Raw genomic sequence first — 17,934 nt, forward strand, 5'->3', positions numbered from 1 at the left:
ATTGGTCAAATCTGATTGGGGAAAGACTGACCATTTCATTTGGGAGCATCCATGTGGCAGAGAAATGTAAGAAATTTTTCAGTTCTTTGTCGCATTCTATCAGGAATCAGCATGTTCATATCAGATAGCAACACTTATATATATGTATAATACCAGGAACATTCATTGATGAATTATGAACAACAAACAATATTTCAGTTTTCTGGCTGTCATACACAGCCACCTGTGTGAATGTTATAACAATAAGACTTAATGTTGACGGCAGTTTGTTTTTACACCTTTAAGCCCTCAAAGTGAAATTATAGGAAATGTACTTCGTATGTATAAAGAACAATTTTAGCTTCTTTTTGTGATCGATCTATGTTCGGCGTCTGTCTGTCTATCTGTCGTTTGTCATCTGTCAACATTTAGCTTGTGTATGCAATGTAGGCTGTATTTTCAACTGATCTTCATGCAATTTTGTCAGAATGTTTACCTTGATGAAATCTAGGCCAAGCTCGGAAGTGGGTAATCTGGGGTAAAAAACTAGGTCACTAGGTCAAATCAAAGAGAAACCTTGTGTATGCGATAGAGGCTGTATTTTTCAATTGATCTTCATGAATTTTGGTCAGAATGATTACCTTCGCCAATCTGCATTTTACATCGGATCTTCATTTAATATGATCAGAATGTTTGTCTGGATGAAATCTAGGTGGAGTTTGAATATGGGTCAGTTATGTTCAAATACTAGGTCACCTGGTCAAATTTAAGAAAAAAAGCTTGTGTAAGCAATAGGGACTACATTTTACACTGGATATTCATTAGATTTAGATAGAATGATTGCCTTGATAAAATATAGGCCAAGTTAGGATATGGGTCATCTGTGGTCAAAACTAGGTCACTAGGTCAAATCAAAGAAAAAAATATTGTGTAAGCAATAGAGACTGTATTTTTCAATTGATCTTCATGAAATTTGGTCAGAATAATAGCCTTGTTTGAATATGGGTCATCTGGGGACAAAACTATGTCACTAGGACAAATTAAATACGTTTCGTACGCGACAGAGGCTGTATTGTTCAATTGAGATTGATGAAATTTGGTCATAGTGATTGCCTTGATGGAACAGTCATTTACACGTAATGGACCATATTTTTGGTCCAGTCGTAACGAAAATTGGTCAGAACTTGTTTCCATGAAATCACTATTTATTTATTAATTTTGTTGGGTTAAACGTTGCATCGACACAATTACAGGTCACATGACGACTTTCCAGCTTTGATGGTGGAGGAAGACCCTCCGTATATTATTTCATCACGGCGGACACCTGGGTAGAACCACCGACCTTCCGTAAGCGAGCTGGATGTCTTCCTCAAATGAGGAATTCAAAGCCCCGAGTGAGGCTCGAACCCATATCGATGAGGGGCAAGTGATTTAAAGTCAACGACCTTAACCACTCGGCCACGGAGGCCCCCATGAAATCACTAGGTCAAACATGTTTACACTCACTGTTATGGTGTATTTCTCGGGTTAGCGACCTAGGGCCATCTTGGCCGTCTTGTTTAAAAAAGGCATAAAATGCACATAAATTTGTCGCATTTACAAATTCAGTATTCATAAATTTTTATGAATACAGCGCCTCGGATTGTTTTTTTTTTTTTACTGAAATTGGTTAAAATTGTAACAAGTTCTACTGGCTAGCGTCCTACAACCGGACACTTTTGTAATATTTTTCACGATAACTCAGGAAATAGATATATCCAATGGTTGAAATGTCATGTGAACAAAGCTAGGTTCTCCTCCCAGCTGAAGAGCTATTTTGTTTACTTCTAAAATTAGGTCAAGTACTTTTTCGAGGCCCGAACGAAGGGCCACCGAATCACTTTGTTTTAAGGTGTAACACTTACCTCTATTGAATTGATGTTTTGATCTATCAGTCCCGACTGAATATTTTAAAATTCCACTTTTCGAAGTAGATATTTTGATATGAAAATGTTTTATGGTGTATTAAAATCATGCACTGGATTATCAAAGCAGCTGTATTTCCCCGGTTTAAGTGTTTACTAAACGTCTCGTCTGCTTACTTCAAATTTGCACGGGGCCTTTAGACTTATGGCGGGACCTCACGGAAATACTGCGCATGCACATCACGCCACTTCCGACTTCCACCGACATGTAAACATGCTTCATCAGTGCAGGCGGAATGAAATGTAGCATTTATTGTAAAATACTTAAATTTAACCGTTGTAACTTTGCTGTGTTGTTGAAAATCAAGCGTCTATTTGATCATGAACAAATGAGCAAGTTTAAAGACCAAAATAAAGCATTTACGGGACTGTCCGGTTTTGTGGTTGTCCGGATTTGGCGGTCGCTAGCCAGTCAGTATTCTTTTTCGATATAGCAAAAACACTACCCACTTCCTCTATGATACTGATTTTCGCTAATTTATGAATTTTAGATTTAGTGTATTTTTGTGACGTTTGAAATGGGCTGAAACAGTAATTATAATGACTTTATATAGTTGTAAAGATTTTATTGAATCGTTATCAACAACATATTGTTCCAAACAAATTATGCTTAATTTCACAAAAAGTAATTTTAAGAGAAAGAAAATGCAAATGGCTGGTTAGCTTTCTTTTGTTTAGTAGCTTTAGTATATGTCCATGTCCTTTATTGCACACTGCTAGTAAGGGGATTTAAGTATGTTTGCATTGTTTTGTTTTGTAATAATGTAAAGTGATTGATATTTGTGTTGGCCTAAATTTCATGTTTTGTTGTGCTTGTGTCAGTCCACGAAATTTAAAACAAACGAACGAGTAAAATTCCCACTCATTCTTAACAAAATACAGTAGTAGCTGTGGCTGTTTTGGTCCAAAACCACGTAATTTTTAGCTTAAGAAATGCTTTTTTATCAGAAAATCACAACACACAAAAGTTTCTTCCCACGAAACTCTATTTGGTTCAAAACCACGAGCGTTTATGCCCACGAAACACTATTTGGTCCAAACAATGAAATTTCATACCCACGAAACTTTATGATTTCTCCGTCATATTTAAATTTGACAGAAATGCAAAACAACACCAAAATAAGACTGACCAGCATTTTTTTTCAACAGACAAATAGATAAAAATGTGAAATAAAAATGCCAGCCTTTTATGTCATCACAATGAATGTTGTACATTTAGATACTGAACATTGATGGCCCTTTCATCTGTTGATATCTCTGAAATAATTTTGACTATTTTAAAGCTCTGCATTACATCAGTATAACGCGATAAAATGTTGTTGATTTTTTTTTTTCAAATGAGAAAGCTTTGTAGACAATAAATTTGATTTGAATTTTAATCCTAAAACAGCAGATTAATCGTTTGAAAGAAGCCTTAGGACATGTCATATATACCAAACAAAAATATGATATACGAACAGAACACTGTATACAAACTAAACGTTTGTCATTCGTTTTTACCCGGTTATTGTCTATTTAAAATATGCTATCATTGACTAAAATGCACATTGGTATGCAGAATGATTATGCCATTATATGTAGAATACTAATTGTAAACTCAGGGTTAATAGTGTACGGAATGTACACCATACAATGCTATTTCAATTGTTTATTTCTGTTACAGTACGCACTTTATTTAAGGTCGATTGTGAAGCATGTTCTGCAACTTATATTAATCACTCTCGACACCTCATACCTGATGGAATCCATCGCCACGAGAGTATGAGAGAAGAGAATCCAGTTTCCCTTTAAATGCTGAGCCTCAAGCAAGGGAGCTACAGGTACCATCTTTCTAGTATTTGGTATGACGCGGACGGGGATCGAGCCTACGACCTCCCGCACTCGAAGCGGACGCTCTACCCGCTAGGCTATTTATTTGTTCAATGTAATGATATACTTAACAGGAAAGAATTAGTATAGAACTGCTATATAATAGTTGTTTGTGAAGTGTTTTTTGTGTGGGTTGATAGTGTTTTGTCATAGCTTAATATATATATTAGCTGGTTTTCATGTTATTTGATAGTAATTGTATTCTAACGCTTTTCCGTGTACAATTAGTTGTTGTTGATATTTCTCATTTTAGTATCTCTGATGAACATACAAAAACAGAGTCTCGCCAGCACCCCCACTATATTTCATTTAGCTCAATAGAGAGAGTGCAGATCTAGGGATCGCGGGGTCGCGAGTTCGATCCTTGGGTGAAGCGTACCTTTTCCGTAACAATTTGACAAAAGACAATGTGTCTGAAAATATACGTCCTCCACATCTGTTCTACTGGTACTGAAATCCAGGACCATTGTTTAGATTTACTGCCCGCCGTTACATAACTGAAATACTGTTGATATACTGCGTTAAACAGGAAAACACGAGTTTGCTATTTTGCTTGATTGCAATCTGTTCTTGCACATGATCTTAACAGATTTTATTCTCAGTAACCCTTTGTTCAAATGGCTCATCTTGTCTGTAGGCCTACTTGCGAACGTAAGACAGGGGCTAAAATGAAAAAAAAAAAAAAAAGACCTTTTAACGACTTTTTATGACCTATTTGATCGAGTAAATCTAAAAGTGAATTGAAACTTCACACACTTGTTCACTATGATAATATCACATGAAATGCTCATGTTTTTAATAAAGAGGGGTATATTGTTTTGCAGATGTCGGTCGGTCCGGACGATACCTTGAGACCGATTAGGCCCAGGGTCACGAAACTTAATAAGGAGGTTGAACATGACCAGCAGATGACCCCCAATTAATTTTGAGGATAGTAGGTTAAATGTCAAGATTACATTGACCCAGAACACTAGAACCTTTTCGCCAAATAACTAGAGAATGCTTTGGTCTAAAATAACTTTTGATACGGAGGTCACTTATGACTGGTAAATGACCCATAGCCAGTAAGCCAAACGCCCAGTGCACAGTGACCAAATAACTTCTGTTCCTTGTGCAGCTACTGAATGCATCAAGGGGTGCATTTCATGTTTTACGAGCTCTTACGTTGATAATCTTTTCTTAATGCTTGCTTCTTACGCACAAAATAGGTTTATATTTCTTAGGGAAACGGGACAATTAAGGTAGTAATGCACGTTTGGATCGAATTTTTTTCTTAATGGGAGTCTATGGGAAAATAGCAAAGTTCATGACATATTCGCGAATAGAAAATTTTCCACAATGTAGATTTTAATGAAACTTCTCACAGTCGTAAGTAAACGTCTGGCCTATAGTATAGTAAAATAAAATGAATAGCTTCGTGCGCTTATTTCTGAAATATTTGGCAATGTTTAAAGTGAACCGCCAATTTGAAGCTAATTTTAAGACATTATTTTTAATTATTTAACATGTCAGATGTTTTAATATCATATTGTAACTTTAGAAAGATAGTAACTGTTACAATGTAATAGATTTGTTCACAGGTTGCCATTAATTATTCATAAACTGATTTTTATTTCCATACGCCGAATCCAGGTTTTATTCTACGTTTTCCGGATAAATGACTTTATACCATCACGTCCGGTTTATCAAACGTGCAGAACTACCTTAACAAGCGTATTTTGAGATGACCAAAGTTGTCATTAGTGTTGTATTGAAAAAATGTCATTATTATAATACCTTAGAAGATGAATCTCATTTCGAAGTAGGAGGTTCACGTTTTAAGAAAACTATTATTAAAGAAATATTATTGATAAAATAAAAATATATCAAATATATTCAATTAATGACTGACGTGATATTTCCGTTATTAGCTTGACTTTTCGAAGAAAAGGTGAAGCTATTGCGCTCGCCCCGGCGTCGGCGTCGGCGTCGCCGTTGGTTAAAGTGTTTGATAAAGTCAAATATCTCTGTTACTATCAAAGCTATTAACTTGAAACTTAAAATAGTTATTTACTATCAAAGTCTACACCAGGAGAAATAATCCCCATAACTCTGATTTGAATTTTGACAGAATTATGCCCCCTTTTAACTTAGAATTTTTGTTAATTTTTTTTATAAAGTCAAATATCTCTGTTACTATTAAAGCTTTTGACTTGAAACTCAAAGTAGTTATTTGCTATCAAAGTGTACACCAGGAGACACAATTACCATAACTCTGATTTGAACTTTGACAGAGAGTTATGTCCCTTTTTAACTTGGATTTTTTTTACTGCCTAAGCTCTAATTCAGAGTCAAACACTGAGAAAAAGTCGAGCGCGCTGTCTAACGGACAGCTCTTGTTAAGCAGTGTACGTGCATACAGCTTTTGATATTAGAAATACATGTTGTTATCATCTTAATTGAGCACAAACCTTATTCCCCTGAGGCTGTAATTATGTATGAATGAATATGCATATAAGTAAGTAAGAAAGTACTAAGTAAATATTCTATTGTAGTGGCATGTGCACATCCGTATACAACAAAGTAAATTATGAATATGAATAATAAACAGCACCAGGCCTAGTGGGCGAATATGTCACCTACAGGAAGAGGGTAAATTGTTACATCGTATAGACAATAAGTATAAGTAATGTACTTAAGATGAAATCATATGACAAATGGAATTATCTGTATAAAATGCTTATACAAAATAAATGTACTGGATTTTAAACAAGACCAATATTAAAGAATAAATGTTGAATATTCATTTATGGACTACCATGTTCATTAGTCATGAATACATTATGGTTCGTCTACATAGGTAAGCCTTTGACAAGTATTCAGCGGTTTTTGTTGGGTATAAATTTAACAGATATGTCAGTTTTCCATTAATGATAAGACCATTGAATAAGTTACCCGAGATAACGTTACCTAAAATAATGAGTGTTTCGTCATTGTAAAGTTCATAATGACATAAAAAAATGAGGATCATTTTCCACGGTACCACTAGAACAAAATCTACAATTTTTTGAAAGCTGTTCACCTGGGATTTCCCCAATATAACCCTGGTCCTTTAGGTAAAATACCCCACCGAAATTTGGTAAGAACTGACGGTTCGTGTTTTCTGAGATTTATTAATACATAACCCTCACATTTCTGCTTCGGTTTTAATGTAACTATGTTCTTAATTTCGGTACTGTTTGAATATCACTCTTTATCTGCATAGTAATATTTTGATGTTCTAGCAAGTCATGTTTGACTTTTGTAACTTTATTGCATGTATTAATTAACATGCACATGTATGCTCAAGGACCTAAATTCCATTGCATAAGCTGATAAATTCTAAACGTTTATGTGAATGAAATTGAAAATTTGTTTTTCATTCGCATTTTCTGTTTCTGCAAAATATTAGTTATATGATGATGGTGCTTTAACTAATATATACATCGGTTTTCTATATGCTATTTAAGTGTTAATTTGACTTAATATACATTCTGATAAATGTGTGTTCCGTACCAGAACACTTTAGAATCCAATAAAACATTATAGAAAATATTACTATTTAGATCCTAATTAACCCTTCCAGACTTTGTGGTGTAAGTAAGGTACGTTAAAAGTACTGTAGAAAACATCAGAAATTTTTCTAGAAACTATACTTGATCATTGTGAACATTTATAGAAACATGTAGACAGCGTTTAGAATTAAGGTTACTTTCATAATTTATCACATATGTATAAGGAGCTTAAATGTTTGATACAAGGCCTCCGTTTCTTATGAGAAAGCAATCCAGCTGGTTTGCGGAATGTCGGTTGTTCTACCAAATAGTACGCCTGTGAATAAATATTGCCTGGAATGGCACCTGATATTTTCCTTCACCCTGAAAAGTTTGAAGGTCGACATATCACAATAATTGGGTCGATTTGACGTTAACCGAAACGAAAAGAAATTAAGTACGTGCTTGGTAAGGTTAAGATTTCTATAAAAGTAAGTTACAGTTCTTTGTCAAGCAGCAGTGTTACAGGACGATACAGAATAGTTTCCGAAATACTAAATATGTTTGTGAGAATTATATTTAACTCCTTCGATTTAAATGTTGTGTGACCACAATCACTGTTGCTGTTTTCTTTCTGTCTGTATCTTTTCTTTCTTTTTCAGTTGATTTGTAAGTACCAATATGGTACGCATAGAAAACAAAAAGAATGAAACTATCAAGCAAATACAACAAAGCACACATTATGACGCGAAGACTCCAAAGAATAATACATCCCTCACGCTTAAATGCATTATTACAAAATAATATATATCTTACAAGGCACGTCGATGTAATGTACACTAACGATATAACAGATAATTAAAATATAATGTGTCCAAAGGTAAGAACAGTTTACAAGAAAGATACGCTATGAAAACTCTACACTAGAAATGTTACATGTAAAAAGGAAAATGCGATCGCTATGAGCGGATTACACAGTAGTGTATAGAGTGCAGTGAAAATAGTAGTCCGCTCAAAAAGTTGTTTTTCATGTAAAAAATAGAGCCTTTGAGGTAAGAAATCGTATTTAATAGGATTAATCTACATGGCTCCACATGTACAGCTATATTTAGAGATTTATTTACAATGCTATGAATTTCAATACTGTTCTTAATACATACGTACACGCATCATGGAAGAAGTATAAAATTCGCGCACACTATTATTTGCATATAGACTTGACATGGCTTTTGTAATACCTTTGAAAGCAGTATTTAATATAAATTCGTTTATTTTTATTATGCTTGATTAGTTATAAACTAAGTACTAAGCTGTTATACTGTTACAGGACGATACAGAATAGATAATACTGTATTGTACAATTTATTTGACCTGTCAAAAGATGTTTCCAGTTTTCATTATAATCTGTTCACACCTACATACGTTTAACAAGAAAACCAGAAACATGTTGACAGGTTAAATAAATTGAACAATACAATCTGATAAGGTGTATTAATGGTATACACACACCTATTACTCCTAATAGTGTTATAAATCTTTGCGGGTTGAAACAGTTCTATGTATACATTTCAGTGCAATACACGGCAGGTCTTTGCTTGATATTTTTATTACACATTTTACAAGTCATTTTTTATTTTCACATTCTGATTTATCATGATAAGTTATGTTACAAACAGTCGCTAAAAATTAACTCCCACATTTGCTTTGAAAGCTAGATACTTTATCTTCAAAGTATACGATGTACAGACAGGAGAGAATATTTTCCATCTTTCAGTCGTACTTTTTTTTTCGTCAAACAGTTTAAAACATTTTTACGAAAGCATGAATTAAGACGGGATATATATTTGCATTTACAAATGACTCCCACCGATCAAAACTTTACAATACAATAACTTTTAACGCTTCAAAGCTAATACACAACAAGTTTATCGATCGTGTACAGTCTAATGTCAATAAAACCTTATCTGCAATTGTAAATTTGAACGAAACTACCTTGATCTCCCTAAGGTATTTACGCTGTTAATACAGACAGTAAATTTACATTAATTCACCTGGATTTTATGAAATAAACGCGTTTTAGATTTAAACAGTGATCGAGCTACGTTAGAAATGGAAGTTTCGGGTAAACTAGCTGAAGCTCGACAAGATTTACAATTATGTGAACATTGTCAATTTGAAAATGTTACAACAAAAGCAAATGGAATATGTCGGGAATGTGAGGAATATATGTGCGATACATGCTTTCGGCATCATCTCAAGGGTAAAAAGAATAGAAATCATGAATTGATTGATATTAATGACCCAGATATTGCTGCAAGGAACATTTCAGAAGAAGTAGAAAATGTGAAAAACACGATAATGAGGCAATCAAATTCTATTGTCGTAAACACGAAATTGTTGGATGTGGTGACTGCTTTGTATTAGAGCATAGAAAATGTACACCCGAATACATAAAGGACATATCCAAAAACGTTCAAGAAACCGTGGATTTTATCAATTTGAAGAGGAAAATTGAACAACTGGAGAGTCAGAACAAAGCAACCTATGAGACTGTTCGAAATAATAGGAAGGACTGTAAAGGGATGCAAGAAGAAGTGCTAACTAAGATAAGAAAGTTCAGAACAGATATCAATATCTATCTTGATAAGGCAGAAACAGATATAATATCTGAAATGAAACAACTAATGTCCGACAACGACAAACTCCTTGATAAAATAGACCAAGAATGTGCAAAATGTACGTCTAAATGTGAAGGTTTAAAGCAGAAACTTGACCCAGCTGTCCATAGAGGAAATGTACTTTTCATACAATCAGTACGTAGCAAAGCAAGTATTCTGGAAATTGAACATGAGCTGTCAAGAACTGTTCAATCAGTACGCGAATTCAAGGGTTATGAATTTGTTCCTAGTCAACACTTGTCCAGTATCATCAAATCAAGCGAAAAACTGGGGAAACTCAATATTTCGAATATAAATGAACATAAGCATGATGAAATCACAAATTTGGAAATGAACGTTGATACATTAGCATTCATGGAATCAAAGAAGATAAATAAGCCGGAACAACAGGAAACAGATAGCAAAACTGGTAATATAACGATATCTTTTATTGTAACTTGTGTCACTTCTCTACTTTACAGATCATAGAAAGCAAACAAACATGTTATTTCATATGCAGTTTATTTTTACGAAGTTGTATGCTATCAATATCAATTATATATATTTAATGACTTCGTAATTATATTCATATCTGACAGAATATGTGATACATGGTTTTAGTTGACCAATAGCCACGTTTGTCACGATATTTTCTCACGTTATCGGGGTATGGTTAAATAGCACCATGCCACTTTAGCCTCCTTAGTAAACTCTTACTTTATCATTTCCTCAGCATTAATCATGAATCAGACGTTTAATAGCTTCTATGTAGTTTCGTGTTGTGACTAGACAGTAAGAAATGTACAAAATGTCAAAACATAAATAAAATAGGCCTGGTATAGTTTCTTTTCTTGAATGCGTTTCACTCACAGCGGTGTTCGTATTGCAAAGTAACCGGATTATGAAATCCCTTTGCTCTTCTATTTTCGTAGAACGTAATTAAACATGTGTTTGGAACTTATTGTATGTACCAAGGTCTGTTTAAACACGGCAACATGATTTTTCACTTATATTTTCAGGTGTGAGACCGCCACCTGTTTTAGTCGGTTCCCGTGTACAAGCAGCAGGCACATATGTAAATATCATTTTATTTTTTGACTGAGTGTATCAATAATTCAAGTACGATGTTATATCAGGCCGACGTTAACGTTACTGACTTAATATCAAAACGTCAATAAGAAACATTAAAATATTTAATCGACATATTATATTCTACAACTTAACACTTCACCGTTTTCATAATTGTATAAGAGTTGTATCAAAATTTCAAAGTTTTAAATTATGAGGGCTTGGCAAGGTAAATATTGTTCTAATGATATACAGTTGATAATGATACTATTATCGTAACGAAACGCAGTGACTTATGTTAAAAAATACGGATAAATGACGTCCTTCTTGGTTGCAACCATGGCGAAAATTAAACCAGCTGGTTTAGGGTCTTTTTCAATATTTCTTTGTTGATATATTTACTATGCTTTAATCTGAATAAAGATAATGTGCAGACAAGTTTTTATAAACAATATCCATCGTGTTTTAAGGTATCTCTTTCCTTTGTACAAACAGACATAGAACAGAGCCTAAATTCTTTTGTATATTTTTTTTTCAGTTAGTTCATCGTTAAATGGGAAATGGTATAAAGCAGAAGCAACTTTAATTGAGTAAAACAATTAGAATATTCGGCTGAATTTCATAGGTGCGATATCCTGAAAGAAGTATTGTAGTATACGTTTAACCGGATCGAAGCGTTTAAATGTATCAAAAAAAAAAATGATCTGATAATTATTATTTCAATTCTAATGTCATTTATCTCATCAAGTAGATAAGTAGCTTGTTTGGGCGTATGTATGCAGCCACAATATAATAAGTCGACGTGACGTCAACGTGTTACCTTGTTTTAACAGTATTGAAATAAGGGGGAGGATGGGGCCAGTTGGGGGTGGGGGGTGGGGAGGGGGGTCACATCTAACAGAATGACTTAGGCGTGCATAAACGTTGAGAGATTTATTCTACGCACATAATGATGTAGAAATATTTTTCTTCTATACCATTTCGATTCGGAAACGTATTTCATATGAAATTATGAAATAATAGAACAAATGTGGTAGCATTCTTTCTCGGCGCATGCATAGCGAAAAATTATATGTCGACGAAGTGGTGTGAATATTGTCGTCTTAATGAAATTCAGTTTTGATTTTATACAAGAATAAAATTGTTATTTGATTGTTTCAGTTTTTACTTAATAATGAAATTTTAAAGAAATTATTCATTGTACTTATAGCAACATAATGTCTGCGTACAGATATAATACTTTTAATAATAACCATTTTTTATTCATACCCAACAACATTTTATATGCAATATGTTATTGTAGAAAGTGTGTTTCAAATAAAGTATAACCGTGTTTTGACACTAACAGTTTAATATTATACTGAACGTTTACTTGCCGTTCCTCTTGTAAAGTATTGCATGTTACTCCTTTTTACTACAAATGAACATAGTTTGATATTTCTCGAATATAATATTAGATACGTAATATTTTTATGTATAGCGGCATAATTCATTTATGTATTGGTAGGAAATTTAGTATTTATAAGTCATTAACTTTGTATGTGGATATATGCACGAGTTCTACAGCGATAATATTGCGCGACTATTATCCGCAAAAGAACGAGTGCACATACCCTCATACAAAGTTGATAACCTTTTTGTTACATACCCACTATCAAAATAATTAATGTATGTCTAAATCATCATTCTATTAGAAAAGACAGAAAAAAAATACAAAAAAAAACTTGTCTGAAAATGTAACAAACAAATCAAGCTGACGCGCATGAATATTTTCTGCGAAAATTACGTCAACTTGTTGTTGCAACATGCGTGTTGCCGCCACCGACGTCACGCGATTCTTTCCATTACAACGTTAAGAAAACATTCCACGTCCGATATGAAAGGGTTTTGTTAAGAAATTGGAACGTTACCCTTTTTTCAAACATTACTGCTGTCTAAATAGACCATGATTCAACGCCGAATTACGCTTGTAAAAAGGCAAAAAAATTCAAAGGCGTTCGTCAGCGTGTGAACGTCTCTGTTACCGCAGTTTGACTGCTGAAATTAATCACTGCTTATATAATGTTTCATGGATGTCGGTCTCGCAATTTTCTCAAACGTGAATGTCTAAAGTAATGTTGTTTTTTTTGTATCCTTAATATCAAGTATAATTTGTCGAGACGATAAGCAGTGATATATGTTACTAGCGATGTTCAGAAAATATTTAAGCTGGTCATATTAAATATAGAAAGAAACTTGCACTAAATCATATTGCTTAATGAACACATTTACACTTAACAGAAACACACTTTTCCATCCGGACCATTCATATATTGAAAGCCACAGAAAAGTCTACCATTCTGCGCTATCAAGGGCGCCTCCGCTTAAATTGTAGCGACGCCCAGTCAGCTTTATTTTAAGTAAAGTAAGGAGAAGAGAATCGCAGAGACTTAGGTCGGGGGTAATATGGATGGCGTGACAATTGCTTGACCTGCTATCCCTGCAAAATCTGCAAAATCTAATATACAGTATTATTCAGTTTGTGGGCGAACGTCATGTTTTCTAACCGATTTTAGAAAGTTGTTCCTATAGAAATTTCCAATGCATTTGGAATTTAAGAAATATAACTGGATATGCATGCCCTTTCTAAACCATTGCAATTATATCAATAAAACTGTTTCAACCAAAACGCTTGTAAATCAGCTATAAGAAATTATTGAAATAATGTGTTAAAATTGTCAGTGGACATGGCTATTGAAACCCCATTGAAGTCAATTTAATAGTTTCCATGGGTTTTTCTAAATAAAATCTGAATCCCACTCGTAAAATGTACGGAAAACTGATGTGTTCCTTTGTTGTAACCATGGCGACCAAAGGAACAAGTGTTTTGAGAATCTGTTTTCAGTATTCATTTAGTTATAACAATTTATCAAATCTTTACTTAGTCTAGATGTGAGATGTATATCGAAACAACATATTTAGTTTCAGATACAGTTCATGAATATTTGACAGATGTTCCGTATTGTTAAAAGATATACATCGTATTTATTAAACAATCTTTTTATTAAAGTTATTTTATGAGACTGATGAGTAATTACTGCAAATGCGAAATTAATATTATCATAAAGAAACATCAATAGCTTGTTATGAATGTATAGTATTATCAGCCCATGTTTAAACGTAACCTTCTTTTTAATTTAGTGCTGTCATAAGTGGATTCATGGCGACCAACCAGGTACTGTAACAGCTGTATGTCCAGATGGAACTGTCGACGTGAAGTGGGATTATTCAGGACAAACAGTATCTGGTTACAGAGTAGGGACGGGACGGGAAGGAATCAGACTCATCTAAAAGAAGTTAAACTCTGTCTTATTCATGTATATAATTTGATGGAAATATTTTTAGACAATATTTAGTTATGAATCTTTTTTACATTAATTGCAAATTAAAACCTATGCAAGTAATTTACATGTGTGAGAATATGTTCACATTCAACTGGAATTGAAACTGGTGGATAGTAAGGACTAATAAGAGAAAATATTATATGCAAATTTTATTATCAATGTTGCAATAGTTGTTGAATTGAATAATATTTTTTCTTCGTTACCCCACTAAATCAATCTTACGATTTGATTATACTGGGTCTTTGTCAAGATAGGTATTTTTTTAAATTTCATATCAATTAACAGTAAACTGTAAAGAATGTAAAGTATTTGCAGAGTAAGCGAATTTTCTTAAGCATGTTGATATGCTTACAAACTTGTCCATTTCTAAACATGTCTTTATATTGTATGTTTTGATGAATCATTGTGTGTAAGTGTTATATGTTTTGGTCACAATTTCACAAAGATAATTTGTCGATGGTCATATGCAATGTATTTGCCGATTTGTCTGATATAAGTGAACTTGAAAAGGTAACGTTCGGTTTATTGATATTCCATAATTTGGAAGTATATAAATGGAAAGAAAGAATAAACACCGACAATGACTTTGTTAGATTTCGCTTCTTGCATACGGACATTGAAAGAGCCTTTATGGAACTGTGGATTCTGAGTCATTATTAAATGCATTTCAAGTAAATAAATTATGGTCTGACAAAAACCTCGAAGAAATATTTCCATGCGAATTTTGTGGAATCTTATGTTATAACAAGCTTGTGTATATAGTAACTGACTGTGATAAAATGAAGCATAAACGAAATGAATTCCTTTGTAATATAGGCTTTAGTTTTGGCGAGAATGTATTGCATGAATCATTGAACGGCAACAATGACACAAAGTTTCAGAAGCTCATTGGTAGACACTTGTTATCAATTACTTGGTAAAACGTGCTTAGCATCTTTTATGATGTTTTTTCGCGGATGCATTTTGCTGCAAAGGTGATTGATTTATAAAACAATTTGACAAGTATATGGCCAAATGCATTAGAGCGTCATGCAAAATGTATTCTGTAGTGAATCATGACCATGTTTAGTATAAGTTTTACATTTTTGTGTCCTCTATATATGTATATGAACAAGATAGTTTTGATATAAAACGAAAATCATAATACTTCTTTTACAACCCATATTGTTTGTGTACATTTGTTTTTGCTACATTGTTATATTTATTCTCATCTGTAATTTATGTTGTGGCTGAAATGAATTCTTCTCCGTAATCATTAGATCAAACTTACGTAATAATTATCTTGGGTCCGTCTCTTGGCAAGATAGGTATCAATTTGTTTACATCATGACAATATATCATAAACCATTTAAGCGGATATGCGTTGCTTCTGTCTTTGAATATTTCAATGGCAATATCAAAATGTCCAATATTTGTGAAAGATACTTTAAAAGTAACCTATTTTAATTGAACCATATTTGTTAAGGATACTATCAAGGAAGAATATCATTCAGATAGCGTTTATTTGTAAACAAAACTATTTAAAGGACGTCTTAATATCGAACAGTTGATAAAGATACTGTAGGAGGCCTCTTATTTTAATATCACGTATTTGTTGAAGCTTTAATAGAGACCACCTATCCTAAAATCACGTATTTGTTAAACATATTGTAAGAAAACTTCTTCGTTTTTAATTTTCCATATTCGTTAAAAATACTATAAAGGATACCACTTGTTTTAATATCCTATATCTGTTAAAGATACCATAAAGAAGATAGTTTATTTCAATCTGCAATATTTGTTTAAGACAGTTTTTGATGTCTAATATTTGTTGAAGAAATAAGGAGACCACTTATTTTAATGTTCCATTTATGTTTAAGATACTATAAAAGAGACCTACTATTTCAAGAGACATTTAAAGGAATTTGTTTTACAATGTCTCTGCACGATTGTTATTGTTTAACGTCCATATAATTTAGCGCGTTTATAAACCTGTACATTTATATATAATGCTAAACTTAACATACATGTATATGGTTATATTTCATATATTAAGTAAGTGTAAGGAATACATATCTTTTTCAGAAATGGTACATTTAGTACGGACTACATTTAGCAAATACAGAGTACGGACATGAAAATCATTTTATGATTAACGGAACCTGTCAGTAAATTAATCATTAAGCTACTGTTGGTATAATATTCAAGTCAGTTATGCTATAAAATCATATGACATGATAACACATCAAAATAATGTCTTAAAATAAGAGTGACCTAGACTCGTATATGTACTAATGTCATCATCCTGTTTTTATTTTTATCAAAGCTGTATATATTACTGCTCTTACTCTCTAAACACATGTATTTCATGTATCATGTATCATGTAACATAGCAATATGTTTTTAACAACTGCCCCGACCTCCCAGTTATGATCAGAAATTGATTGTTGAGAGTATCCTCGTAGATGTAGATGTAGATATAGAAACGTTCCCTTCACTTTAATCGTGGCCAGATATCTCAAAAATAAGCACACATACCTATATATTTTATTTCACCATATTAAAGGCACTGTGTTTATTTACAACTATGAGAAGTTTCATCAAACTCTACATTTTTTGAAATATTTCTATTAGCAAAATGTTATGAAAGTTATGATGTTCCCATAGACTCCTATTATGAGATACAATCTTAGCAAAAAAAAAAAATCACATCATTTTGTTTAAGCGACCTTTTATCATGTCCAGCAAAACATAAAGCACACGACCCTATCTTTTTATTTCCTAATTTTTGGGTATACAAATGTATTTTGAAGTTTTGAAATGTCAAAGTTTGATCAAATTCTACATTGTAGAAAAAATTTCAATCCAAACGTGCAGAACTACTTTAATCTCCTGCCGCATCGATGTGGTTTTAAACCTCGCATTGGATGTACAATTTTTCATGTAATATAGCTACCCAGCTGGCTTACGTAAGGTCAGCGGCAATAAGCAGATGCCCGGCGTGCGTAGAAAAATATCCGCCGAATGTCGCCGTGCCAAACATTGTCTTAGCGCCTTCCGGAATGACATGATAGTATCAATTAAAGTGGAAATAAATACAGCTAATTTAATAGTTATGATAACCATACCCAACCATTAATCATTCAGTGAGTCTATCATTGACAATTTGAATGACATTTAGATAGATAGAGGACAATATGCGTGTTTGCAGGTGGATAACATTTTGCATGCAGGAATTAATATGAAAAAGGCAAAGCCTCTGAGCGAGCGTAGCTTAAACGACTATTCACTGCTTAAAATAATTCGCGAGAACCTATTCACTTGAAAACAAAAATAAATTTAGTGTCATCATTCCTCTAACAGCGAATATCATACATTGCAAAACTTATGGAAAGCCGGTGTCAAGTTGATGTCATTACCTGTTTGCCGCGTTCTTGTGGCTTTATGCTCATTAATGACATTTTATCCCATTTTCTGGCCAATGCTTGATCTTTTAAATAAAAAATAACATTTTTTTTTGTAA

The 17,934-nt window shown here is 33.2% G+C and overlaps 1 protein-coding gene across 1 annotated transcript; it reads left to right on the plus strand.

Moving 5' to 3' along the window:
• Window positions 1-9,315: 9,315 nt before the first annotated feature.
• LOC123543141 (uncharacterized) lies at window positions 9,316-14,379 on the plus strand. The gene is made up of 3 exons (XM_053531278.1): window positions 9,316-10,411; window positions 11,001-11,056; window positions 14,230-14,379. The coding sequence occupies exons 1-3, from the start codon at window positions 9,907-9,909 to the stop codon at window positions 14,377-14,379; spliced, it is 711 nt and encodes a 236-aa protein (XP_053387253.1). The 5' UTR covers window positions 9,316-9,906.
• Window positions 14,380-17,934: the final 3,555 nt, after the last annotated feature.

This window comes from Mercenaria mercenaria, chromosome 19 (assembly GCF_021730395.1).
Source record: "Mercenaria mercenaria strain notata chromosome 19, MADL_Memer_1, whole genome shotgun sequence".
Classification (NCBI taxonomy): Eukaryota; Metazoa; Mollusca; class Bivalvia; order Venerida; family Veneridae; genus Mercenaria; species Mercenaria mercenaria.

Bases quoted from the DNA above. Each gene is read 5' to 3' on its own strand.
- LOC123543141 (XM_053531278.1), top strand. From the start codon at position 9,907: ATGCAAGAAGAAGTGCTAACTAAGATAAGAAAGTTCAGAACAGATATC. The intron at 10,412-11,000 runs GTAATATAACGA...TTATATTTTCAG, and splicing joins GGAAACAGATAGCAAAACTG to GTGTGAGACCGCCACCTGTT. The intron at 11,057-14,229 runs GTAAATATCATT...TTTTTAATTTAG, and splicing joins TACAAGCAGCAGGCACATAT to TGCTGTCATAAGTGGATTCA.